The sequence below is a fragment of the Aptenodytes patagonicus genome, chromosome 5 (genome assembly GCF_965638725.1).
Source record: "Aptenodytes patagonicus chromosome 5, bAptPat1.pri.cur, whole genome shotgun sequence".
Classification (NCBI taxonomy): Eukaryota; Metazoa; Chordata; class Aves; order Sphenisciformes; family Spheniscidae; genus Aptenodytes; species Aptenodytes patagonicus.
The window spans coordinates 68,327,267-68,351,121 of NC_134953.1; the positions used below are offsets into that span (position 1 = coordinate 68,327,267).

A 23,855-nucleotide genomic window follows, 5' to 3' on the forward strand; every position below is an offset into this window, starting at 1 on the left:
CCCAGACAGAGGGGCCCCCCAATAGGTGCATGCTGCCCCTGGACACAGAGAGCCCCGTAAGACAGGCAGCCCCCTAGACACGGGGATCCCGTATAGACACATCGAGACCCCATAGACACGCAGAGACCCCTCCTCAGCTCCCTCCCCTCTCTCCCGGGACACTCCCTCCCCATACACATCTGTAAATACACCCCCCCCACACACCCCACTCACAGGATGCCTCCCCTCACAGGGGTGACCAGCTTGTGTCACACAACTGACTGGGGACCCCACACCTACACCCCACGGAAAGGCCGTGGCCAGAGTGGGATTTCAAAGCCCATGTGTTCACTGCGGGCCCTGCCCCCCCCCCCCCCCAAACCTGGATGCAGGCAGGGACCCCCCTGAAGCCCCTCACTCTGTGCTAGGGGCCGGGGAGGGGGGTCACAGCCCACCCCAGGTGGGGCGCGGGGGACACAGGGGACAGTGGAAGATGCAGGTGAGCTCCGTGGCGGGTCTGTCCCCTGGGTAGGTGCCCCTTGGCCACCCTTTGCCCCAGTGGCCCAGCCCTGTGCCCCAGTGGCCCTCAAACAGCCCCGAAAGGTCAGACCCCTGTGGCTGCCCACGGTGGCCAGTCCAGGACTGTCCCACTGGGGATGCCCGTCCTTGCCCCTCGGCGCCTGGGCACCCCGTCCCTGGGCTTCCCGGGGGCTCTGGTGTTGCGGGGCGGGCCTGGCTGTGCTGGCCCCGGTGTGCGGTGGTGTCCGGGCTGTGTGCCATAGTGGTGCTGCTCTCTAATGGCCGTGAGGAGGACACGTCTCTGTGTCACCCGAAACAGGTCACAGAAGAATGCGGGGCATCTCTCCCTCCCCACGGGCGTGGGAGCTGGCAGAGGTGGCTGCAAACCCACGGCCCCCCACAAGCCTGGAGCAGCAGCATTGCGAGAGCCCCTCAAAAGCAGATCCTGCTGCCCTTGCCCTGCTCCATGCCGCACACAGGGTGACTGTGTGCACGTCCCTTGCTCTGTGCCTCAGTTTCCCCACTCTGTACTCCACCGCTGCTTCCCCGGGGCAGCCCAGGGCTCTGGTCACTGATGCTCGATCTGCTCCTGAATATGCTGAGGGTTTTGTATGAGTACTCCCAGCCAAACAGCCCCGTGCTTCACAGCACATCCCCCGTGGGGGGAATTAACCCCCTTTTTTTTCTGCAGGAAAGCTGAGCAAACCTGCCTGTAGGGAGAGAGGAAACAACCCAGATCTGTCTGCTTTTTTCTCAGGTTTCCAGCTTTTGCACAGGAAATGTGTGCAAACCCACTGCCCGGCAACAAACATGCTTGGGGAGCTGGCAGGGAGGCTTCTGCCCCTTGGGGGAACTGCCTGTTTCCACCAGGGCCCCAGGGCTCCCCAGGGCGTGGGCGGCGTCACGGGGCACTGCTGGTTTTCTGACGGAGGCTCCAGCTCGGGGCTGCTGGGAGCTCCCCGGGCAGAGCTGAGTCAACGTCTGGAGGCAGCACATGGGTGGAGGCACCTGGGGGTGCGGGGAGGCCCTGGGGGGACCTGCCTGGGGGGGGCGGGACAACCTGCATGGGGCTTGCCCCAGGGTCGCCCACAGAGGCACAACAAGGACCAGCAAGGGCCAAGAGATGCCGGCTCTGCTCCTGCTCCCCACCAGCTCTGGGCAAACTCTTGGGCTGGATTTGGGGGCACCGACAGACCCCATAGCCCACGTCCCTCCAGAGCTGGGGCACCTCCTCTCCAAGAGGGATGGAGCCTGGGAGCAGCCCCCCTCCACCTGCAGCTCTGGTGCATGGTGATGCAGAGCATCACAGCCGGGGATTTTCTCATCACGGAGCTGGGGTGGTGGGAGGAAGTGTGGTTTAACATCAACAACCTGCCCGGCCTGGGGAAGGGGAGGCTCTGGGGCGATCTCCTGGCTGCCTGCAGCTATTTAGATGGAGTTACAGGAAAAGGGAGCCGGGCTCTTTGGGGAAGTGTACAGCGAAATGGGGACAGGCACCCGATGCAAGTTGCATTAAGGGAAATTCCATCTAGATACTAGGAAACTTTTTTCCCCTGTGAGCATGGTAAAATACTACAGGAGCCCAGAGAGGCTGTGGGATCTCCCTCCCCCATGATACTCAGACCTGGCCTGGCCACAGCCTGGTCCCCCCTGAGGTCCCCCCACCCTCACAGCCTGGGGTGCAGGGTAGCTCCCTGGGATTGGGGTGACAGCCCTGACCCCCTCGGGAGTGGGGTTTTCCCCTCCCTCGGCACTCTCACCCGGTGAGCTCCTGCAAGCAAAGAATGGGGCTGCAGCCGCCAAGGAGGAGGAGGGAGAAGGTGGCTGGTCCCTCAGCTGAGCCGGGGAAGGAAGCACCAGCACCAGCTCCAGCACCAGCACCAGGGAGGCCAGCCTGCCCCAGGGGTTGGCTGGAGATGTGCAGAGGGGAAGCTGCAAATGTGGGCAGAGCTGCCTGGAGGGAGAGATAAAAAGATCTGGATCCCTCTGGATTAAGGAAGCACTTGGATTTGGGATGGTATATAAAATGCGAGTGCTGGAAGGTACCCCCTGGGAGGCCGGATCCGGCCCATGGAGGCTCAGGGAGCCCTCTGAAATCTCCTGCAATGGGGCTCTTGACTCAGCTGCCGCCCTGGAAAGGGGGGAGCAGGGGAGGCTTTACCCCAAGCAGGGTGTTAGCAGGCTCCAGCCCATGGGTGCCAGCCTGGGGCTGTGTGACTGTGTCCAGGGCACCCCGGGAGGCAACTCTTGTCCCCCCAGGCCAGTGCGCTGCCGGCACCTCCCTTCCCGCAAGGGCCCGAACAGCCGTTTCCTGCGTCCCACCCCAGCAGCCGGGATTCAGCCAGCCCTGCTTCCCTTCCCACTTCGTCCCGTCCTATCCCTGCTCCTCAGCAGAAATCCCTGGCGCAGGGTTCGTTGCTGCAGTGTTTGCTGCACAGTGTGAGGTGCCGGCACCCCAAACCCACTGCTCACGAGGCAATGCCCGCAGCAGGATGGGGCAGGTCCCACTGCCAGAAACCCACCCCTCTGCCAGGGTTTGTGGGTGTGGGAGAGACCCAAGCAGTGCGCACGGGACGTGGGCGATGGGTCTGTGCCAAGGGGAGCTGCTGCTCTCCCAACCGGGGGCTGGAGCATCCCTGAGCTGAGATCTGAGATCAGCACCCGACGTGCCAGTTTTGAGCCGCGAGCGAGGGGTGAAATCAAGGGAAGAAACTCTTGAAGCCTGGTGCCTTCTCAAACATCGCTGCATCTCTCAGGATAGCACGGGTGGCCCAAGGAAGCCTGAAACAACCCAGCGCTTTTACTACTGGTGTGCTGAGCTTGCCAGGCCTCTGAGGCACCCCAGATATGCAGCACGCAGGGTGTCCCGGCACTCTGCACCCCGAGCCAGGCTGCAGAGCGGCTGCCAGAGCCCTGCCCAGCTGCAGTCACCCCACCGGGCTCCAGCACTGCTGCACTGCACTGGCACTCGGTCCAGGTCCCATCTCACCCACCTCCCACCAGTACCAAAGCAAAGCACTGTCAGTACCAGGCCGTGTGCCTCGGTTTGCCCGGTTCACACCGCAGTGAGCACACACGCACTTTCAGGGTGTGGAAACACAGCTCCCCGCTCCAGCGCTGCTTTTCCTGTGGGCTGTAGTGCTCGTGTCTGACTCTGCTCCTCCTTCCCATCCCGGGACTTGTGCAGGATGGAAGGAAGTCGTAAGGGGTCCGATGATGGAGAGAGAAGCATCCTGCAAGCATATCCACCCTGCATCCTCTCCCCCGTGGGGCTGGGAGTTGCACCCTGCACGGAGGTGGGGAGCAGCCAGGCAGAGCTCCGTCTCCATCCCAGGAGGGAGGGGAATTCAGCAGAGCCCAGCCTGGTGCCTCTCCAGGAGCTCGGGGGGCTGATGCTGGAGTATGGAGGGGGCTGGAGGGTGATACGGCTTGTGGGGGGCCAGAGGGGGTGGAGACTGGGGGAGGCTGGGAAGGGACATTTCTTCTGGGGGATGGAGAGGGGAGGGATGGGGAGGGGATGGGGGGCTGTAAGGGCCATCATTTACGGGGCGGGGGGGGGTGTGTGCAGAGGAAGGTGGACCAGAGGGCGGATTGAATGTAGGGGGCTGGGGACAAGCGGGGTGTCGCCGCACCGTGTGGCTGGAGCGTCCATGGCTGGCGGGAGCCCAGCGAGGGGACGGGGCACAGGGTGCTGCAGGGAGACCGCGGCCCACGGGGGGGGGGGGCAGCAGGCGCGGGGCGAGGCGGGCCCGGGCCGGGCCGGGGCGGGCGGGCTGCGGCGGGGCCGCCCCGCGGCGAGGCGGAGCCGGCGGCCGCGCCCGGCGGGGAGCGCGGCGGGGCGCGGAGCGGCCCCGGAGGATGGGGCGTGCGGCAGCAGGTGAGGCCGGCAGGGCACCCCGGGGGGGGGGCGAGCGCAGCCCCGGGGGTCGCTCGCTGCCCGCGGGCACCCGGCGGTTGCAGCGGGACGTCGGGTGTGAGACAGCCCCGGGCTGGCGGGGGGCGGTAGCCGTGGGAGATGGGTCCGGGGGGGGCTGCGGGGACCCGGGGCCCTTCCCTAGCGGGGGGGGAAGCGGGGTTCACCCCCCCGCCGTGGCGGGCTGGAGCAAGGGGAGAGCTGGTCCCGCAGGGGGGTCACCCGTCCCCTCTGCTCTCCCCGCAGGCGCTGGGCTGGGGACCGTGTCGCTCTGGGGCAGCCTCCTGCTTGCTGCCGGCCTTGCCCTCGACCCAGCACCGCAAAGCTGCAACTGCACGGAGCTCATGGACTTCCAGGCTTTCCGGGAGGCTCCGCTCCCCGAGAGCTGCTGCCTCAACTTCACCAGCTCCAACATCACCCACCTGGACTGGGGCGCACTGGTAGGGGTGCGGGGGCTGCGGGAGCTCTACCTCTCACACTGCAGCATCACGGATATCAGCAATGCGCAGGGAGTCCCCCCTGCCTTGGAGATCTTGCACTTAAGTCACAACCTGCTGGAAAGTCTCCCCAGAAGCTTTCTGGAAGATGCCCCTAATTTGAGGGTCCTTTATTTGGACAGCAACCAGCTCCAGGAGCTGCCCCAGTCCTTCCTGAAAGCATCCACCCAGGTCCAGGAGGTCTACCTGGGCTTCAACGCCCTGACATTCCTTCCCACCAGCCTCCTGAAGCCGTCTCTGCTCCAGCTCCAGCTCTCCAACAACAGCTGGGACTGCAGCTGCGCTTTGCTCAGCAACCTGGAGGGTTGGCCCAGCCTGGTCGCTGAGGTTATCTGCCACACGCCAGAGCAGTACCGTGGCATGGACCTCCAGAGCATCCCCCGGGATGAGCTGTGCCACTCGCACAGCCTCACCGCCCTCTTCATCTGCCTGCCCCCTCTCCTCATCCTCGCCAGCATCACCTGGTGCTTCTGCAGGCAGAAGAGAAAGACCAACTACAGCCTTCAGAGCAGGTCCCAGAGCCACCTGGCCACAGCAGAAAGGGGCAACACACCAGTGCCTGCAGAGCCCCACCACTACGTCCCCTACGAGCTGCCTGCCGTCCCCTCCGAGACTAAGAAGGTGCTGCTGGGGAGTCAGGTCCTGCTCCAGCCGTCTGTGGACCCGCTGGAGAGCAGCAGGGACCTCTACGAGGAGGTGGAGATCCAGGTGGGATCCCCCAGCCGTTCCCAGGTGCTGGCCCATGAAGCATGGCGGGGCACGGGGCCGGGCAGGCAGCAGGACACCCCAGCACCAAGGGCAGAGGAGCTGGGGGGCAGCGAGCCAGAGGTGGACACCGTCAGCGTGAGTGAAGTCCTGAAGGACTCTGCCGACCGGGAGAAGATCTACATGAGTCAGTCGACCAACTATTACAACCTGGTACCCGGCATTGAGCTGGAGGACTCAGACAACCTGGAGTATGAGAACATCGACCTGCACTGATGCTGGGACTCGGGCTGTGTCTGGGACATGCTGGGAGGATGACAGGGGCCAGTCAGTAGTGAAAGCCGGCAGAGCAGGAGAGGCACAAGCTGTCCTGCCGTGGCTTACAGTGGCTGTTTGTAAAGCTGCACCCCCAGATTTCCATCCCTTCCCCTGTGCTACCACGTGCACCCCTCGCTTGCCATGTCCTGCAGCTGGGCAGGGGGTGCAAGGGTGCTTCGGGCACTGGGGACCCTGCTGCAGGCCAGCGGTGTTTGGGGACACACGGGCTGGCAGTGCCAGAGGAAGGATGTGGAGAGGAGGTGGGGGCTGTCTTCTCTGGTTTTGGGGACCAGGTGACAATACTGTGTGTGCCAGACCCACTGACCGGGGCCTCCATCCTCTCCCACCGGAGCCAGATGGCATCTGGCATGGACCCGTTGCTCCCCAGCCCACAGATAACAGGGTCTGGGGACATGAAATGGGGCTGTTTCTGCCTACGTGGTCTGCGGGGGGGGGTCACACGTGGACAGGGTGCCTTGGGCTTGGCAGGGGGAGCCTGGGGTGGCCCTGCCTGCTCTCCACCCCACATCCCGCCGTGTCCTGCTGCATGGCACAGGGGCTTGAAAAAGCTGGTGCACATGTGCTGCTGTGCACAGGAGTGTGCGTGCGCACATGTGTGTGGGGACTGTGCATGGGTGGGCGTGAGCGGGTGTGCGAGGTGCACATGCACGTGGAGAGGCACCAGAGGGGGCCCCTTGCAGCCTCTCCTGCCCGACGTGCTGCCAACCCCTGTAGGATCCAGCTCTCAATAAGAAATAAATCATTTTACTGCTGGCAGTGTGGCTCCACCCCTGTGTCTGCATGGTTTGGGGTGGTGGGGAGCCAACCGACGGGACGTGGGGGACCGCAGGGAAGGGGGGCTTTGCTCCTACCCCATCTCCCCTCCTATGCCCTGGGTGATACCCCAGCATGGGTCTCATTTGGCAGCCCAAGGGCCACTTTGCCAGCCTGGCGGAGCAGAGCTGGGCACTGGCTGGGGGGGAGCAGAGCCTCTGCCTTGCACCGTGATTTACAGCCCGGCTGGGGAAGGCGTCAGCCTGCTGTAAACGCTGCGGTTCCCGGACAGGAGCTGTGTGGCTCCTGAGAACGGGGCAAAGGCTGAGGGTGCTGTAAATCACCCCCCTTGCACAGGCGCTCCTCCGGTGAGTCTCACCCATGGGTTCTCCAGCCCTTCTCTGGGATGGGTCACCCTTGAGTCCTGCCCCCCCTGCCCAGGGGGACATTTCCCAGGTTGGAAGCCTCAGCGGCTGCCCCGCTCTGCACTGGAGCCGTCCTGGGCCTGGGCCGGGCCCTGTGCCCGGGCAGGAAGGGAGGGAGCCGGGCAGGGCAGGACACAGCGCTCCGGCCGGCAAAGGAAGTGGCGTTTCCTGCGGAGCACGGCGTGGCCTCCAGCAGCCCATGGCGGGACGAGCCACAGGCCCCGGCAGTGCTCCGCCCCAGCCCCAGCATGGGTCGGGGACGAGGATGGGATGATTTCCCTGCGTGTCTCGCTGTCACTCACGGATGTTTCCCACTGGTTTACGTCCCGCTGGAATTTTTGCCTTCCCACTCCCTCCCAGGCCCTGGGAAAGTGGCCCAGTGCCAGCCTTTAATATGCCTCCACCACCCCCTGCCAGGTAATGCAGCCAGGGGACACCCAGGGGATCCTGGCATGTCCCAGCTCATGCCATCCCCAAGTCCCCCCTGGGGATATGGAGGGACCAGGAGCTGCCACAGTGCTGAGGCAGGACAGGCGGGGGTCCGCCAGCCGTCCCCAGGGGCTGCAGCCCAGCCCACGGCCACAGGCGCTGCCTGTTGCTGGCAGTGAGGACGGGCACATTTTTCACCTGTGCTGCAGAAATATCCTGCAGCCGTCCCTGGGTGCTGGCTCTGCCTGTACACCCCAGGGCCCCGTTCCCAGGGCTGCCAGGAGCGATGCAACCCTCCATCCTTTCCCCTCCTTCTCACAGAGCCTAAATTCAGTCACCGTGGCTGCAAAGGGGAACAGCCCAAACCGCCCGACTTGGTCCAGCCCAGCCCTGGCTCTGGCACCTGCAGCCCCCACTGAAATCTCCGGCCGTGGTTGGTGGCAGGGAGGTGTGACCGACCCGGAGTTCCCTGTTCCCTGCCTCTGACAGCCCCAATCCGTCACGGGGAGGGCTCGGCTGCACGGGTTCATGCTGGGGTATTTAGGGGGAAGCGGCACCGGCAGGGTGGGTGGGTGCAGGCAGGGAGCAGGCAGCGGCTGCGGCAGGTGTGGGAAGGGCAGGGCGGCCGCTTGGGCGATCCAGCTTATGGGCCATAGTGCTTGGCGTGGGAGCGAGTGTGCGTCCCCAGGCCCTGCAGCCTGGACGGCGGCGGGAACCCCAGTTCTCCTCAGTTTAGCCGGAAGCCAGTGAGAGAAGGATTTTTCCGCCGAGGTGCGGAGCTGAGCCACGATGACCATCTCCTACACACTGAAAGTCGCCAACTCCCGTTTTGGAGGTTTCTCCAAGCTGCTCTTCCACTGGAAAGGCAGCATCTACAAGCTGCTGTACAAGGAGTTCGTCGTCTTCATGGCGCTGTACGCTGTGCTCAGCCTTGTCTACCGGTGAGCGGGGTCGGTGTGTTGCCGCCGGTCGTGTCCCTCCCTGCTGACCCACTGGGATGTGCAGAGATGCCCCATTGGTCATGGACTGGGGTCCCTGCAGGGAGGGGAGAAGCCCAGGGGACTCCCCCAGAGAGGTTGGGAGCGGGCAGGGGAGGGCAAGGGAGGGCAAGGAGAAGGGGAATCAGGCAATGGCTTTTTGTGGAGGTCTGAGGCAGCACCCCAGCCACACCACTTGCCCCTGACCCCGCTGCGTGTCCCTGATGCCGCTGAGTGTCCCTGACCCCACTCCACGTCCACTGCAGGCGGCTGCTGACTGAGGAGCAGAAGCGCCTCTATACCAAAGTGGCTCAGTACTGCAACCGCTCCACGGACCTCATCCCTATGTCATTCGTCCTAGGTATGGGTCCCTCCCCTGAACCCAGGAGTTGGGGTCCCATGCTGCCCCCGGCGCTGGCGGCTTGAGGTTGCCCCCACAGCCCATCCTGACCCCATGCCAAAACATCCCTTGGACACCATCGGATGGAGGATGGAGGAGCCTGGCACCCCAGGGATGGCACTTGGCTCCCAGACCCACGGAGCACAGCTCCCTGGCCCTGGGGATGCCAGCGGGAGGCTGTGATTTCCCCTGGCCCGCTCTGCACCCTCCTCCCCATGCCCAGGAAAGGGGCACCTTATCTACAAGAGATGGCTGTCCTGCCCTGTGCCACCCATGTCCAGGGCAGGCAAGAGCTGGGGACATCCCCACCTCCATCCCTGGGGAGGGCAGCCCAAAGGGAAACACAATGTGCACTTTATCTCCTGGCCACAGAGAAATCTGTCACCCCTGGAAACGTGGCAGCTCTTCTGGCGTGAGCTCGTCCTCACCTCAACCCACCGCCCGGCTATGCCGAATCCCCACGTGCTATCTCTCGGTGCAGGTTTTTATGTTACTCTGATTGTGAACCGGTGGTGGGCCCAGTACACCAGCATCCCCCTGCCCGATCAGCTCATGTGCGTCATCTCTAGCAATGTCCACGGCAAGGATGAGAGGGGCCGGATCCTGCGGCGCACCCTCATCCGTTACGCCAACCTGTCAGCGGTCCTCATTCTGCGCTCCGTCAGCACCAGGGTGCTCAAGCGCTTCCCCACCATGGACCACGTGGTGGAAGCGGGTGAGGAGCTAAGCCCTGGGGATGATGGCTTGCAATGTGGGGTGAGAGCTGGGGGCCACAGACGTGTCCCTGTCACTGGGTGGGTGTGCTGGGAGCCGGGGATCCTTGCAAGCATCCCTGCCCCAAAGTGCACCGCACACGGGATGGCATCCTTGCATGGATGTTCACCCCCAAAGAGTCCCGCATCTCCTCTGCCCAGAGCTTGTCTCCAGGAGCTGTAGTTTCCCCTGGAAAACCCTGCATTCCTGCTGGGGACAGTCCCCAAAAGGGCTCTACCCCACCAACACGGGGTCCGTGGTGCTGAGCCTCTGCCCTGCCACAGGCTTCATGACGCAGGACGAGCACAAGAAGTTCGAGAGCCTACACTCTGACTTCAACAAGTACTGGATCCCCTGCGTGTGGTTCACCAACCTGGCGGCCCAGGCCAGGCGGGACGGCCGCATCCGTGACGACGTGGCCCTCCGCCTGCTCATGGACGTGAGTCGGTGCCGGGTGTGCGGGGGGGACCAGGCGCCGCGGGGGGGCTCATGCAAAGCCCAGGTCACCCGTCCTTGTCCTCTCCGCCCAGGAGCTGAATCTCTACCGGGCCAAGTGCAGCATGTTGTTCCATTATGACTGGATCAGCATCCCCCTGGTGTACACACAGGTGGGTACCCCCCCACCCCACGGGCCCACAGGCCCCCCAAGCCCAGATCCCAGCTCCTTCCACCGCACGATGGCAGAGGAGCCCCACAGCATCCTCCCTGCACCCTGATGGGGAGCACATTACCCCCCTTCCTAAAAGCACTTTACTTCCCCATTGAATCTGGTGCCGGATCCGGCACAGCCGCTGGTTCACAGCCCCACAGGGATGTGCAGGACCCCAGGTGGCGGGGCAGGGGGGTTTAGCCTTAAGCCCATGAAAGCATCAGTGACTGGCTGAGCCTCTTGCATCCTTGCTGCCCCTGTGCCGAGTGTCCCCCTCGGCTGCCACCCTTGCCGCCGGCTGACCTGCACTCCCAGCAGGTGGTCACCATCGCTGTCTACTCCTTCTTCGCCTTCTGCCTCATTGGGCGGCAGTTCCTGGAGCCGCTAGAGCCAGGGCAGGAGGGGCACCTGGACATGTATGTCCCTCTCTCTACCCTCCTCCAGTTCTTCTACGCTGGCTGGCTGAAGGTGAGATGCGGCCACGCAGCTGGGCTTTGTTTTATGGGCTGGGGGTGGCTAGGTGGCCCTTAGCACCCCCCTGGGCTGGGGGGTGGCTGGCCCAGGGTGTGGCATCAGCCACGTCACTGCTAGCTGCCCTTGGGGACATATCCTCTGGGCCCAGCCATCACATTGGGGCACCATGGAGCTCCAAGTCTGCATGTTTCATGTGCTTCATGGGTAGATCAAGCCCCGTGGGAAGGTGTCTCTGTCCCAGATTGCCTGTCTCACCTGGCCCCCTCCCTCCCCAGGTTGCAGAGCAGATCATTAACCCTTTTGGAGAAGATGACGATGACTTTGAGACCAACAAGCTGATAGACAGGAACCTGCAGGTGGGTCCTGCCCCAGGCTGACATTGTGTGGGGCTGCTGTTATCGGGGCACAGGGACATCCCTGCCCCCTGGCAGTGGGACCTGTGCCCTGCCGGCCCCCAGCCCTCCTCCTGGCCACACAGGTCTTTGTCCAAAATAGATTCCCATGCAAGGAAGCAGGGCTGCACCTTGTCCCTCCATCCCTGTCCCTCTGTGTGTCTGCTCCCCACGGCAGGGTCAGCACACCCCCAGGGGACACTCAGCAGCCTGGTACCGCTGCTCAGCCCCTCACCTCCAAGAAGAGCGTTCAGAAGGGGAAAACCCCAAATGCAGCCAGGAGATGGGCCCGGAGCCTCCCTGGCCCCTTGCAGAGCCCAGCCCTACCCCTGCCAGGTTGGCGCTGGTAGCAGCATGCAGATGCCACTGGTCCCGCTCATGTCCTCGCAAAGCCACCCCTGTCCCCTGCCTTTGCCGTGCCCAGGTGTCCCTGCTTTCTGTGGATGACATGTACCAGAACCTGCCCCCTGCAGTGAAGGACAAATACTGGAATGAGTCCACGGCTCAGCCCCCCTACACTATGGCCACAGCCTCTGAGACCTTGAAGCCCTCGTTCCTGGGCTCCACCTTTGACATGTGGTGAGTGCACAGAGCAGCCCTGGGGCTGGAGAAAAAGAGGGCGAGTGCTTCAGGGTAGCAATAGCACAACTGGGCTCGTCCCCCCTGGGCCCAATTGCAGCGAGCAAACAGAAAATCCCCCTTGGAGCACGTTGCCCAGCCCCTGTGGGGCTTGGGGACTGCGCTGGGTGATGGATGAGCCGCTGGGGCAGGGACGTGGCCTCCTGGAGCTGCTCCCTGCTTGCAAATGCACTGGGATGGAGGCGGTGAGTGGTGCTGGGCATCCCTGCGGAGGATGGCAGCCTGTCCCCATCACCCTGCCGTGCTCCCCCAGCGTGTGTGAGGATGCGGAGCAGAGCCAGATGGTGGAGGCCTCGCCGAGTGTGCCATGCATCCAGACACCCCTGCTCAGCCGCTTCTTCGCTGCCGCATCCCCTGCCATCAGCATCAAGAACTTCAGCCGGGGTAGCCGAGCCCACTCCCATGTGTGGCGTCCCCAGACAGACGGCAGCTTCCCCTCCCCTTACCCCAAATGCTCTGAGGACCCCGAGTTGGTGGCCCACATCGAGGAGGAAGAGACAGAGGATGAAGCGAGCCGGGCCAGCGAGCCCACCACGCCTGGCAGTCACCCAGGGCGTACCCGGCTGCCGGAGGCCTCTGAAACACAGAGGAAGGAGCTGCTGCTGATCCAGGTGAAGGCACCGTCCAGCGAGAGCATTGGGGCTGACAGGCGGGAGGCCTGGGAGCCCTGAGGCTGCCCCAAAAGCACCCTTTTCCTGGGGGCAGAATAGCTGCCCCCACCCCAAGGCAGCGCCACTGCCAGCCATGAAACTCCCTGTCCCCAGACACCCCCCTCGGACCCCCTGTCCAGACGCAGGACATTGCCAGATCTTTTGCCACCCAGCTCCAAGCCAAGATGTGTCCCCAGGTTGATGGGAAGATCCTGGTGGGTTTGGGATTGGGCAGACAGCCTTCAACACTGGCTGTTAGCCCCAAAACTGCAGGATTCAGCCCATCTGTGTGATGATGCCGCCAACTTGCAGCTGGCCAGGCTCACTCCCTGGTCCCAAGGCCCAGAGCAGGGGACAGGGGACAGCCCAGACCCCAAGCAAGGGACAGGACGAGGGCATTAGTCTTGCAGAAAACCAACACCGTGATGGAGATGTCCCTTCGATATTAATAAAGGTATTGCCAACCTCAGCTTCGAGGTTCTTCCTTGTCGGTGCAAATCATCCCCAGCAGTGAGACAGCAGGGACGTCACATTTATCCAAAAAGCGTGTGAATTTGGATTTTGTCAAGGAGTGCACACGTTCTCCTGGGGCAAAAAGGGCACAGCCCCATGGACTGACACCAGTGACAGTTGTGGGGTATCAGACCAAGTGATACAGCCAGAAAAAAAACAGAGATGCTTTCAGCCCCTGTAGAAGGATTCTGGTGCTCAGACACGTCTGTTTCACCTGAGAATATTAGCAGAGCTGTTAAAAGATTTCCTTTCCTGCAAGCCCCCCTTTCCCAAAGCCACCTTTCCTTTAAGGCTCCCGTCTCCCCCCAGCAAGCCAGCCCCGCTCCTCCTCCGCTACACTCCAGACCACTGCGGGACCTGTTAAAGTGTAACCACGAGGTCATTTTCTGGGTTGGACCATGTCCCGTGAAAATACCCCAAAGTTAATACCGCGTGGAGCCGAGAGCCACTCAACAGCAAGGAGCAGCACTCAGGGTGATGAGTGACCTCACTCGGGTTACGCTGCCGGCTGCTCATCGTATGAAAAGTAGCTTTTTTTAAATTCAGCCCTCGCACCTATCTGCAGAAGTGGGTAAGGTCCTTAGACCAGGCTTTGGCACCTCGTAAACCTAGCCAGACTAAAGCTGTGCTTAACCCCAGCCCCTGCCCATCTCTTTCTGGCTCAGTGCACGGCAGGCTTGCCTCCTCCCAGGCAGGCAAATCCCGGTGCACATCCACGGGGCTGTGCCAAGGCCAGGCCAGAAACTGTACATCCTGCGGCCAAGCCGCATCGAGGTCCCACAGCCTGTGCCACTGTGGGAGCCAGGTGCCACACGCCCCTGACCAGCGGCCACCATCCCGTTCCCATGTCACACCTACAGCATGGCTCTGGCGGGCGATAGGTGCTGCTTTTATTCCCACGGGCTGTTGCCCTTGGCAGCTGTGGTTTTCAGAGCAATAACTTAATAAGCAGCGTGCATTGATGAATTAGCCCTAATCCTGCTCATCAGGGGCCAGGTTTACAGCTCCGGCTCCGACACCCAAGTTGGCACTTGCTCCGTAAGCCTGTTTCTCCATCTGTACAAAGTCCCCCAGAAACACCCTGAATCCTGTTTGCGCTCTGCGGAGGGCGAGGGAAGAAACACGCTCAGAGGAAGCAGCCGTGACGCATCCCTCCCAAGCGCCCTTTTATCGCCTCCGCCCCACCTCTCTGGAAAGCAGGCGTTGCTGGAGAGCAGGGAAAGTTTACCCCAGATCACTATGGAGAAGGAATGTGCTTGTGCAAACGTCCCGCCCAGCCCAGGTCCTGCTGCCAGGGGCTGCAGAAGCGCGGCCAGTTGCACCCAGCCAGGCACGGCTCTCTTCGCAGTGCCCACGCGAGCGCAGAGCCAAGCTGCAAGGCAGTGCCAACGCACGCCCACCACGGCGTAACCGCGCTGCTGCGGCCATCCAGGCAACGGGTACCGTTTTCTGATGTGGCTGGTGTGTCTCTCCACCTGTGGCACAGACCCATCCTTGGATCCCTGCCAGCAAGGCAGGATGAACCCGCGCTGCCCAGGGCACCTGAGCCCGTGAGCACCCTCCTGCTGCCAGACACGGCAGCCGGGGCAGAGCATCACAGGAAAAACTTAAAAATACCAAGCGCAAGCTCTTTGTGGGGCAGACAGTCTGCACTTTAAGGCACTAGAGACATGGGTCGCACCACAGCTCTGCTTGGGGCAAGCTAGTCACAGACTACCTCCTTCAGTTCAGAGCTGAAAATTGTGAAGCCGGGGCTGTAGGTACTCTGCCTCGCACCAGGGCGCTCCCATGAATAAATGAGGCTTTTGTAAAAACACGTAAGCGGGGGTGAAGAGTGCAGTGTGTCCACTTGGCAGGCACGAGACATGCAAGTCTGGCTCCCCCACAGCCCTGGGACCAGCCCTTAGATGGGCGCCTAACTTCACCCCCATACCTGCACAAAGCATTTGGCAGCTAGATGCAGAGATCCATCACATTGGCCTTTTATAAACTCAGGAGCCCCACGGAATGCCACCACATGCCCCGAAACATCCGGAACGGCTTTTGTTCACCACAGCTTTCCAGTCCCACACAAGCGACAAGGCAGAAAGCTGGAGTTTGTACCCAGCTTTCGAAAGGGACAGACCGTGACGAGAGCCTGGCCCTTCTGCTAGAAGGAATTTATCTTGCACTGGAATGAGACCAAGGAGGTCATGGAAGACCAGCTGGTCACTGAGCAGTGCAGCCAAGTTTGGTCAGAAGAAGATACCGGACCCTGAAGGCAATCGTACAACCAGGCAGGGAGCACCAAGCAATGGCAAAGGGGCTGCTGGCCCGGACCAGCGGATGCGAGCACGTGTGGTCTGGAAAGCAGAGGCAGGAGGTACCAGCTGCGGAGGCTGGAGGTCTAAGAGGCAAGTTTTCAGCCAGACTTAGCACAAACGCAGAGTCTAAGAAAAGCAGTGCTGCAGCTGCAGAGCTGCTCCCTGGACAGCCCTCTCCTGAGGCAGCGGGGCCCCTTTCCCCACTGACCTCACTCCAAGACCCCAAATTGGCATGTGCTGACCTAACACACCACAGGAAAAGGGGGGGGGGGACGCGCACCCAGCCAGACCCCGGCAGCTCCCAGAAAGCCAGAACTCTAGCAGGGATGGACATTTGCACCTTCCTCCTGCTTGCAGGTTTCCAGTACTGGAAATTTTCCACTTGAGCCAAGTCTGACAACTCTTTTGCACACCCACCTGCTCCATTAAGTCACTGTCCTAGAACCCAGGGAGGCGTTTCAGTCGAGAGCATGCAGGGTCAGAGCTGGCCTGAAGACACAAAAGCGCTCAGGGATTCCAGGAGAGATCCTTCTTCCTTTCACACTTTACAGGTGGGAGGAGCTACACATGCCCCCTCCACCCCGCACACACAAATGAGCACACGACCCTTTACTGTAGCAGGCTCTTGGTTTTATTCGTTCTCTCAGCAGAATAGTTTTTATTCATTTGCCTTTTCTGGCCTTGATCTTCCTCAAGTAGAACTCCAATTCCTTGCCTTCCAACACGTAGCCATCGGCTCGGCCACACTGTCCAGGTCTGGAGGCAATGCAGGCTGCAAGGAGAAGTCACCCAGTTAAAGAAGTTTAGTAATTCACTACCCCAGTATGCACCCAAAGTGAAACAAACACTGCATGCGGTCCCTCCGCAGCAGCACGGACGAGCAAGTCATCGGTAACAGACACACCAGTTTATGTGCTGGCTTCAGTACCTCCCCCTAAGGTATCGTGCTCTTGAACCTGCTCTGCTGGACTGAGTCCCTAATGAAGTCCTCTTCAGATCTCCAAACTGTCATCGCTCAAGTTCAGTAGCAGAACTGGACAAAGGTCTCATCACCAGAAGACTTCAGAACACTGAACTATTCCCCAGAACTTGAAACTGGTCAGAGCTGTTACACGTTCGCGGGACATTTTTCCGACACACAGTGCAGCCCGTGAGCCTTCGCTCATTTTGCAAGTCTCAAGCCCCATCATTTCTCTCAAAGGCCAACCAGGAACGATCAACTCCAGAAGCCTGGCTGGGACACGCGCCAGTTCAAGTTCCAGAAATAGATTTCCCCTTCCTGACAGAAGTGGGGTATCTCCGGAGAAGACAGAAGAACAAGTTACATTTAAGACCCAGAAGATACTCCTGCAGATATGGAGAACACCCCATCGCTTTCACCCTGCAGTTAGCTTTACCACAGCGTGTAGAACTTTAAATGATCCCAAGACCAAGAATAAGATCTGCTCTGGCACCCTGTTTGTGCCCTGACTCCCTTATCCCCACCCACATTAACGCTGCCAGGGACTTACCAAGTAGCTTTCCTTGCTGGAACTGCTCCTCAAGAATACTTGCTATCTTGGCATTCTTCTTTCGCTCGTCGTATTTTTTCTGGATCTTCTTTGAACGCTTCTTGTTCAAGATTTCCTCCTCTTCAGGAGTCTAAAAACAAGACCACAAGAGAAGACAAGGTTAAACATATGGCCACCTTCTGCTAGAGCAGGCTCCACTAACATCAAGGAGACCCTTGTATTCTCAGCACTGCACTGTCGTACCTGCCAGAGGTACAAATACTTCAACCTCACAGAATCAGGTGCTGTGTTTCACTTTTGAGGCCAAGAAATGCAATGTTGCTAAGTGGAGTCACTGCTGACAACAAAGCACAGTGCCCTAGGGAAGGGCGCTCTTAGACAAATGAAATTGCGAAGGCTTCCTTGACGAATTAATCCTCCTCCAAGAAGTGAATACTCTTTCCCTCTCCAGACATAATGAGAGCACTCGGGTGTGGTGCAAGTCCTGGCAGACAGGCTACAAGCTCTCCCCGTGCTTCTGAACTGCAGAGCGCTCACCTGAAAGTGCTTCGTTTTTAATGCAAGGAGACAACCTTAAGCTGAGTGCTACACATGGGCGTTTAAATACCTTCTAGCAGTCTGGAGTTGGCATCTTGAACAAAATTAGAGACGACAGGTCTGGATAGTTTAAAGACACTTAAGAACACTTAAAGCTAGCTGAAATTTAGTTAGCAATCCACAAGCTTCTCATCAAAGCAATCACTCCCCAGCACAAGGGCCTGATCTGCAAAGTCTTCCTCAGCATCATAAAATGTCATCGCTCTCCCTTCAGTAGCAGAACTGGACAAAGGTATCATCATTAGAAGACCAGAGAGATCTACAGGCAGGTCCTTGTGCACAAACGGGTGCAATGCCTCAGAGAGAGCTCCGTGGTACTGAACACTCCATTAACAGAGCCAGACTTGTCCTGGGAGCTGATGGGAACATTGCCCAGATAACCACTGTTATCACGGTCAGGTACCCAATGCTATTCTGGCAGGCACTGTCCACTCATAATGGCTAACTGCCTCTAGCAGGGCAGGCTCTACTCTCTGCAAGGAGTCAAAATGACGACGACAATCCCAGACATACCAGTTTGGCGCCCTTCTTGCGTCCAAGGGGCAAGGCATAGTGGGCTTCATACCACTGCCGGTACGGGGTGCTGTCAATGAGAACGATGCAATTCTTCACCAGGGTCTTTGTCCGCACCAGTTCATTGTTGGAAGCATTGTAGACAACATCGATGATTCTGGTCTTGCGAGTGCAGCCTTTCAAAAGAAGAGCATGAATTCAAACCTACAGGGATCAGACTATGAGAATACAATCTCCAGCATTTCACACATACTCTCAAACCACCTCACACTCATCACCCCATCAAATGTCCTCCAGCTTCCCTGGTATCGAATTAAATTTAACTGAGAGATGCATCTATTTTTCATCAGTCCAACTTTCTGTTGCTAGGACAGAAGCCTACACCTGGAAACCTGATTCACCCCAGGTGAAAAACTGGGATCTGTGGCCTTGCTGGAACTCATCTCAAGTAAGACTAAGCAATGCTAAAAAATAAAATTGTGGATTGGAAGATACCTCAGCAGATGCCAACTAACATCGCACACAGGGCTCAATCCCATATGTACTTCCTAGAGTTACTGCATTAAGCCGTGTTGAACGGGACTGCTCTGCAACACATACTAGAAATCATTTTTATAGGATGAGGGTTTATGAGTAAATTGAGAGGGGATGCTGGCGTTTTCACCCTTCAAGACCCACCTGAAGCATTCAGTCTTAGCTACTAGATTTGACTGTTTAGCAGTTGCCCACCCTGGAGACACAGCCCTCCACGCATGCACAGGCCAGGCACAAGATGGGTTTTCTCCTTTTCGCTCACGTACCTCATCCTTGTTCTGCAAGGCGTGCTCAGTCCCTTCACTTCTGTAATACTGCCTATGAATGACAGCACTTATCGCAGTACGGACAACACTCTGTGATGACTGAGGAGAAAGCATGTCCTTTCTCCCTCACACCACGCTGGCCACTGAAGCGCCACCTTACTAACTGCTGGCTTTGCCATCACGCTGAGTAACACTGAACAGGCCTGGGCTCAAGTTACATGGTTTTCAGTTTGTAATTCAGAGAATTCCACCTTGTAATTCCACCTTGCTCAGGGGAAACACTATAGACGCCTCTCTCCCTTCTGTGCTTCCCGCTTTTGCTTAGCAAAGCAGGAGTATGAAGTAAACTGCACATGCCAGGATTTTTCTGAGAAGGTGGGGCCCTAGGACAAAATCCTCAACACCTTTCCCTCTTGTACAGGACCGCCTAACTTTTAGCAAGTGTTCATCAATAAACATTAGAAGTTGCATTTGTGAAGAGCTACCCGTATTTAGGTTTTTTGCCCTTCCGTAGTTCTCCCCCAGTAAAAAGGTAACACGAGCATGTCACTCAGTGTAACTATGACACTCCAATCACTGTGAACTTAGCAGACATCCAAGTCTCCTAAGGCCACATAAGGTCAAAGTTATCATCACTATGCATGCTGCTTCAGACCTGGTACTGCAAGCTCCACGATGTTCAAGCCCAGCCTACAAACCCACACCTGCATCATCATCCCTCTACTCTGCAGCAGTACCAGGGACCAGCACAACTGTGAAACTTTTCCCTTCCAACACATCAGGCTTACGATGTACTTACATTCCGATCCCCAGGAGAAGTTGCCAACATCCAACCGAAGGGCACGGTACTTCTTATTTCCGCCACGAACCCTCACTGTATGAATTCGGCGTGGGCCAATCTACGGTCAGAAACAAACACCAGGGTGTTGCTGGTGCTGGGACGCTGCACAGCTCACGCAGGAGCCCAGCCACCTCCTAAGCTCAAAGGCAATGTGGTCAGTGTAACTATGACAAACCCCAGCATCGGCAGATACAGTAAGTGACCAAAACGGTCTGTGGCATCTACCTAAGGTGAAAATTTCATCACTCCAATTGCCTTTTACTGCAAAAACATATCGCTGCTTTCTGTGGGCATAGAGGAAAATACCACCTTTTAAAGAAGCAGCGACAGATCTTTAACCACTTACAAAACACAGCACATATTTGAAACTCCAACAGCACACGACCAGCAACCCGAGTTTGCAAACACAGCTATTGACCACCCTCCCCAAATCACCCACCTTAGTGTTGGCAGGAGGTCGCCCCAACTCATACTTCCTCTTCTTGTGGTAGGGCTTCCTCTTGCCCCCAGTCTTGCGACGCTTATGCCAGTTGTCCCTGGAGATACCTGCATGGAGAGCAGTGTGGTCAGAGGATGGCACGGAGCCCACCTGGCCAAGGCAAGGCATGGTTCTGAGTCCTCAGCTCTCCAAGGTTGGTATCCGCACAGCAAACTCAGCCGTATGCAGCAGTCAGAGAAGCTTCATCATTGATACTCAGATCCGCCTCAGCCTCCTCCCTTCCAGAACTGTACACGGCAGACAGACTCCCTCCGCCATGTCCGACGGGCGTTCCCTTTGGGAATCAGTCTCCCATCCCACCTCACGTGCAGGGCACCCTATGGGAAGGGCCCCATCCCAAGCTGCCAGGCACACTACAGCAGACACCCTACACTATCTGCTGGGTCTGGTAGGTCCTCTAGGGGAAGGGACCCCCATCCCACCTGCACGCTGAGCCCTTATGAGACACATCCCAACTCAACCTTGTCCCTACCAGCCTGCTGGGTAGCCTACAGGGACTATCCCCCCAGCGCACCCCACCTCCTGGGTCCCCTACGAGCCCCTGCCACCCAGCTAAACCTTTCACAAGGCCACCCCCCGCCCTACCCTTCCTGCTGAGTCCCCTAGAAAGCCGTCCCACCTCATCCGCAGGGTTCCCTGCGGAAGACGCCCCGAGCAAGCCCAGCGCTCGGGGCCTGCAGGAAGGCGAGGCGAGGCCGTCCGCCCCCCCCCGTCGCCATGTTGGGCCTAGGCACCCTCCTCCCGCCAGCAGCTCGGCACCGCCGCGGCCGCCCTCAATGGCGAGCGGTGCGGGCCGGCGCCCCCCCCCGCTGTCACCCGGTAAGGGGCAGGGCCGGGCAGCGGCGGCGCGGCGAGCGGATGGCGGCGGATGGCGGCCGGGCCCCGCGGCGGCCCCACTCACCCATGGTGCGGCACTGGCGCAAAGAGGGGGGGCGGAGACTCGCGGGGCGGTTTGGCGGAGCGAGCTCTCGCGAGGTCATGACGTCACCGCGCCGCCAGCGCGGGGCGCGCGCCGTTGCCTGGCGACGCGGCGCTGCCGAGGGGAGGCGGTGGGCGATGGCGGCGGCGGCGGGCGCCCCCGGGACCGAGTCTCGGCGTGTGTCGGCGCTGGGGCTGCTCCGCCGCGGCACCAGCGGCCCCGGGCTCCAGCCCGCGGGCCCGGGAGGGAGGGGAGCATCGTCGGGGGTTTGCCTGTCGCGGGTCCGTCCTTCCTGCCCCGCGGGTCACCTCACCAACGCCTCCGGGCAGGGCCCCGGGCCCGGCATCCCGCGGCGGGGCCGGAGGGGCGCTGCGGCCCCCGGACTACGGCCGCGCTCGGCGCTGCGGGCCGTGGGCGCCTCGTTAGCATACGACTCATTAGTATTCTTGTCGATTTGCATACCCAAGGTGCACCGCGGACCGGCGGCGCGGCCCCGGTAGCGCTGTCCGCCGCTCCCGCGGGGCCGCCCGGGTCCGGGCGCGGGGCCGTGCCCGTGTGCGCCGCCGGGGGGTAGTGCCGGGGCGGCGGAGGACCGAGCGAGGGGGGCGGCGGGGGTCGCCGTCTGCGGCGGGGGGACAACCGGGGGACGGTGTGTGCGCGGGGAGCAGGCGGGTCATACTCCGGTTTCTCTTCAGATCGCATAAATCTTTCGCCTTTTACTAAAGATTTCCGTGGAGAGGAACAGGCACGAGTGTCGAGGAATTTTTTGAGGCTCCATTTCGGTGGAGCTGCCCCTTTTCCGGTCAAAAATAGAACGGGTGGCGAGGGGAGGTGCGGGGTGCGGGGGGGGCCGTGCCGCCGGGGGGTGCTGGGGCTGGCTGGGGCGCAGTTCGGCTTCTTCGCGGGACCGCGCGTGGGGCGGTTTTGGGTTTTCGCTGGAGACAGCGAAAGTTGACAGCACAGGGGTGCTTTCGTCACTGCTGAGCGGTGCTTACGCAGAGCCAAGGCCTCTTCTGCCTCTCGCCCCGCCCCACCAGGGAGCAGGCTGGGGGTGCACAAGGAGCTGGGAGGGGGCACAGCCGGGACAGCTGACCCCAGCTGGCCAGAGGGGTGTTCCACACCGTATGACGTCATGCTTAGCTTAGAAAGCTGGGGGGAGGTTGGCGGGGGGGCCGCTGCGCGGGGGCGGGCGGGTGGTACGCAGCTGTTTTCATTTGCATCACTTGACTTTCTTGGGGTTTATTTCCTGTTATTTTTTCCTCTCTTTTTCTTACAACGTTTTTAAACTCGTTCTTTCCTTTTGATTATTAAACTGTCTTTATCTCAACCCACGAGTTTTCTCGCTTTTACCCTTCCGATTCTCTCCCCATCCCACCGAGGGGGGTGAGCGAGCGAGCGGCTGGGTGCGCTCGGTTGCCGGCTGGGGTTAAACCACAACAGGGAGCCACAAGCCCTGTTCGGGCCGGGGGAGAAGGGATCGGGGGCAGAAGGGCCCTGCTGCGGGACCGGCCCCGGGGGCGGTGGAGTTGGCCCGGCCCGGCCGCCCGCAGCGCTGACCCCGCTGCTCCCGCCCCTCCGCGCCGCCCCTGCCTCCCCCTGTCACCGCCAGGAGCGGCCGCCTCATTAGCATGTATCGCATTACCATTCGGCTGTTTTGCATACCCAGGGTGCACCGCGGCGGCGCCGCTCTTCCCCCGCCCCGCTGTCCGCCGCCGCGGCCGCTCCCGGCGGCCGGTCCGAGCTGTTCGGCTCCGCGCGGCTTGTGCGCCCGCGGCGGGGCCGGGCCGGGCCGGGGGCCGCGGTGCGGGGTCGGGCGGGCGCCCGTCGCCCTGAGTTGTGTGGCGTGGGTCGGGCGGGCGGTGTGCCGGGGGCGGTGTGGCGGTCATACTCCGGTTTCTCTTCAGATCGTATAAATCTTTCGCCTTTTACTAAAGATTTCCGTGGAGAGGAACAAGCACGAGTGTCGAGGAATTTTTTGAGGCTCCGCTTCGGCGGAGCTGCCCCTTTCCCGGTTAAAAAACAGAACGCGGTGTGTTCGCGGCGGGCCCGCCGGGCCCGCCTGCCTGCTCCAGTGCCCCTATCCCCGCAGTCGCCAGCCCCGCCGCGCCCGCAGCTCCACCCCAGCGGCGGGTCCGCAGCCGGCCCCTGCTCTCTGCCCTGTGCTTCGCCCCGGGCCCGATCGCGGCTGGCGCCTCCTCCCCGGGAGAGGAGCTGCCCCCCCCCGGGCGCGGGGCCGGCGCCCGCCCTGCCCCGAGCCGCCGTCACGCAGCGGGGCCGACTGCGCACGCGCGCCGCCGCGCCGAACTACGCCGCCCAGCGCGCCCGCCGCCCCCAGGGGCCGCCGCGGGCCTTCCCCGCCTCCTGGGAGTCGTAGTCCTGGGCGGCGCCCCGGGGCACGCCGGGAGCTGTAGGCGGCCGTGCGCGCAGAGCATGCTGGGAGGTGTAGTAGTTCCCCCCCCCCCCCCCCCCCCCCCCCCCCCCGCCGGTGTTTCCCGGTAGGCCCCGCGGCACGCCGGCGCGCGGGTTTTAAATCGGCGGCGGTTGCCCGGGTCTGAGTTTCGCTGCCGGGACGGGAGGTGACGCCGCTGCTGAGGAGCCGCCCGCTCTCCCCGTGCTCGCGCCATGGACTCGCGCCTCTACCGCCACGTCTGCCCTGGCCGCGTCATTAACATCCAGCGGAGCAACGGTGAGGGGAGGGGAGGGGAGCGGGACGCCTGCGGGACGCCTGCGGGGGTCCCGGCCGCCGCCTTCCGTAGCGACCCTCGGCAGCGGCGGTGCCGTGCCGTGCCCTGGGGGTCCCGGCCCCGCGGGGCAGCACCGGGCGGCCGGGCTGGGGGCTCAACGCCGGCCTCTTCCAGGTTTGATC

The 23,855-nt window shown here is 61.2% G+C and overlaps 3 protein-coding genes and 7 non-coding genes across 10 annotated transcripts; 4 read left to right on the top strand and 6 right to left on the bottom strand.

Moving 5' to 3' along the window:
* The first annotated feature begins 4,324 nt into the window (after positions 1-4,324).
* On the top strand, positions 4,325-6,708 carry LOC143160509 (uncharacterized). The gene is made up of 2 exons (XM_076338247.1): positions 4,325-4,375; positions 4,658-6,708. Exons 1-2 carry the CDS (start codon positions 4,357-4,359, stop codon positions 5,887-5,889), a joined length of 1,251 nt encoding a protein of 416 aa, XP_076194362.1. The 5' UTR covers positions 4,325-4,356; the 3' UTR covers positions 5,890-6,708.
* A 1,640-nt stretch (positions 6,709-8,348) lies between these two features.
* On the top strand, positions 8,349-12,514 carry BEST4 (bestrophin 4). The gene is made up of 9 exons (XM_076338248.1): positions 8,349-8,500; positions 8,803-8,897; positions 9,418-9,651; positions 9,974-10,128; positions 10,220-10,297; positions 10,657-10,806; positions 11,088-11,168; positions 11,629-11,783; positions 12,097-12,514. Exons 1-9 carry the CDS (start codon positions 8,349-8,351, stop codon positions 12,512-12,514), a joined length of 1,518 nt encoding a protein of 505 aa, XP_076194363.1.
* A 2,587-nt stretch (positions 12,515-15,101) lies between these two features.
* On the bottom strand, positions 15,102-15,230 carry LOC143161479 (small nucleolar RNA SNORA35). Its single transcript, XR_012995543.1, has one exon. It is a non-coding gene; the product is annotated as a small nucleolar RNA SNORA35 (small nucleolar RNA).
* A 687-nt stretch (positions 15,231-15,917) lies between these two features.
* RPS8 (ribosomal protein S8) lies at positions 15,918-21,031 on the bottom strand. The gene is made up of 6 exons (XM_076340330.1): positions 20,972-21,031; positions 20,011-20,117; positions 19,530-19,629; positions 17,931-18,106; positions 16,821-16,950; positions 15,918-16,081 (listed from the first exon to the last, which is right to left on the bottom strand). The coding sequence occupies exons 1-6, from the start codon at positions 20,973-20,975 to the stop codon at positions 15,972-15,974; spliced, it is 627 nt and encodes a 208-aa protein (XP_076196445.1). The 5' UTR covers positions 20,976-21,031; the 3' UTR covers positions 15,918-15,971.
* On the bottom strand, positions 16,297-16,368 carry LOC143161467 (small nucleolar RNA SNORD38). The gene has a single exon (XR_012995533.1). It is a non-coding gene; the product is annotated as a small nucleolar RNA SNORD38 (small nucleolar RNA).
* Positions 17,593-17,665, bottom strand: LOC143161466 (small nucleolar RNA SNORD38). The gene has a single exon (XR_012995532.1). It is a non-coding gene; the product is annotated as a small nucleolar RNA SNORD38 (small nucleolar RNA).
* On the bottom strand, positions 19,721-19,824 carry LOC143161468 (small nucleolar RNA SNORD46). Its single transcript, XR_012995534.1, has one exon. It is a non-coding gene; the product is annotated as a small nucleolar RNA SNORD46 (small nucleolar RNA).
* On the bottom strand, positions 20,184-20,268 carry LOC143161465 (small nucleolar RNA SNORD55/SNORD39). The gene has a single exon (XR_012995531.1). It is a non-coding gene; the product is annotated as a small nucleolar RNA SNORD55/SNORD39 (small nucleolar RNA).
* A 633-nt stretch (positions 21,032-21,664) lies between the features above and the next one.
* On the top strand, positions 21,665-21,779 carry LOC143161460 (U5 spliceosomal RNA). Its single transcript, XR_012995526.1, has one exon. It is a non-coding gene; the product is annotated as a U5 spliceosomal RNA (small nuclear RNA).
* A 1,094-nt stretch (positions 21,780-22,873) lies between these two features.
* LOC143161485 (U5 spliceosomal RNA) lies at positions 22,874-22,988 on the top strand. Its single transcript, XR_012995549.1, has one exon. It is a non-coding gene; the product is annotated as a U5 spliceosomal RNA (small nuclear RNA).
* Positions 22,989-23,855: the final 867 nt, after the last annotated feature.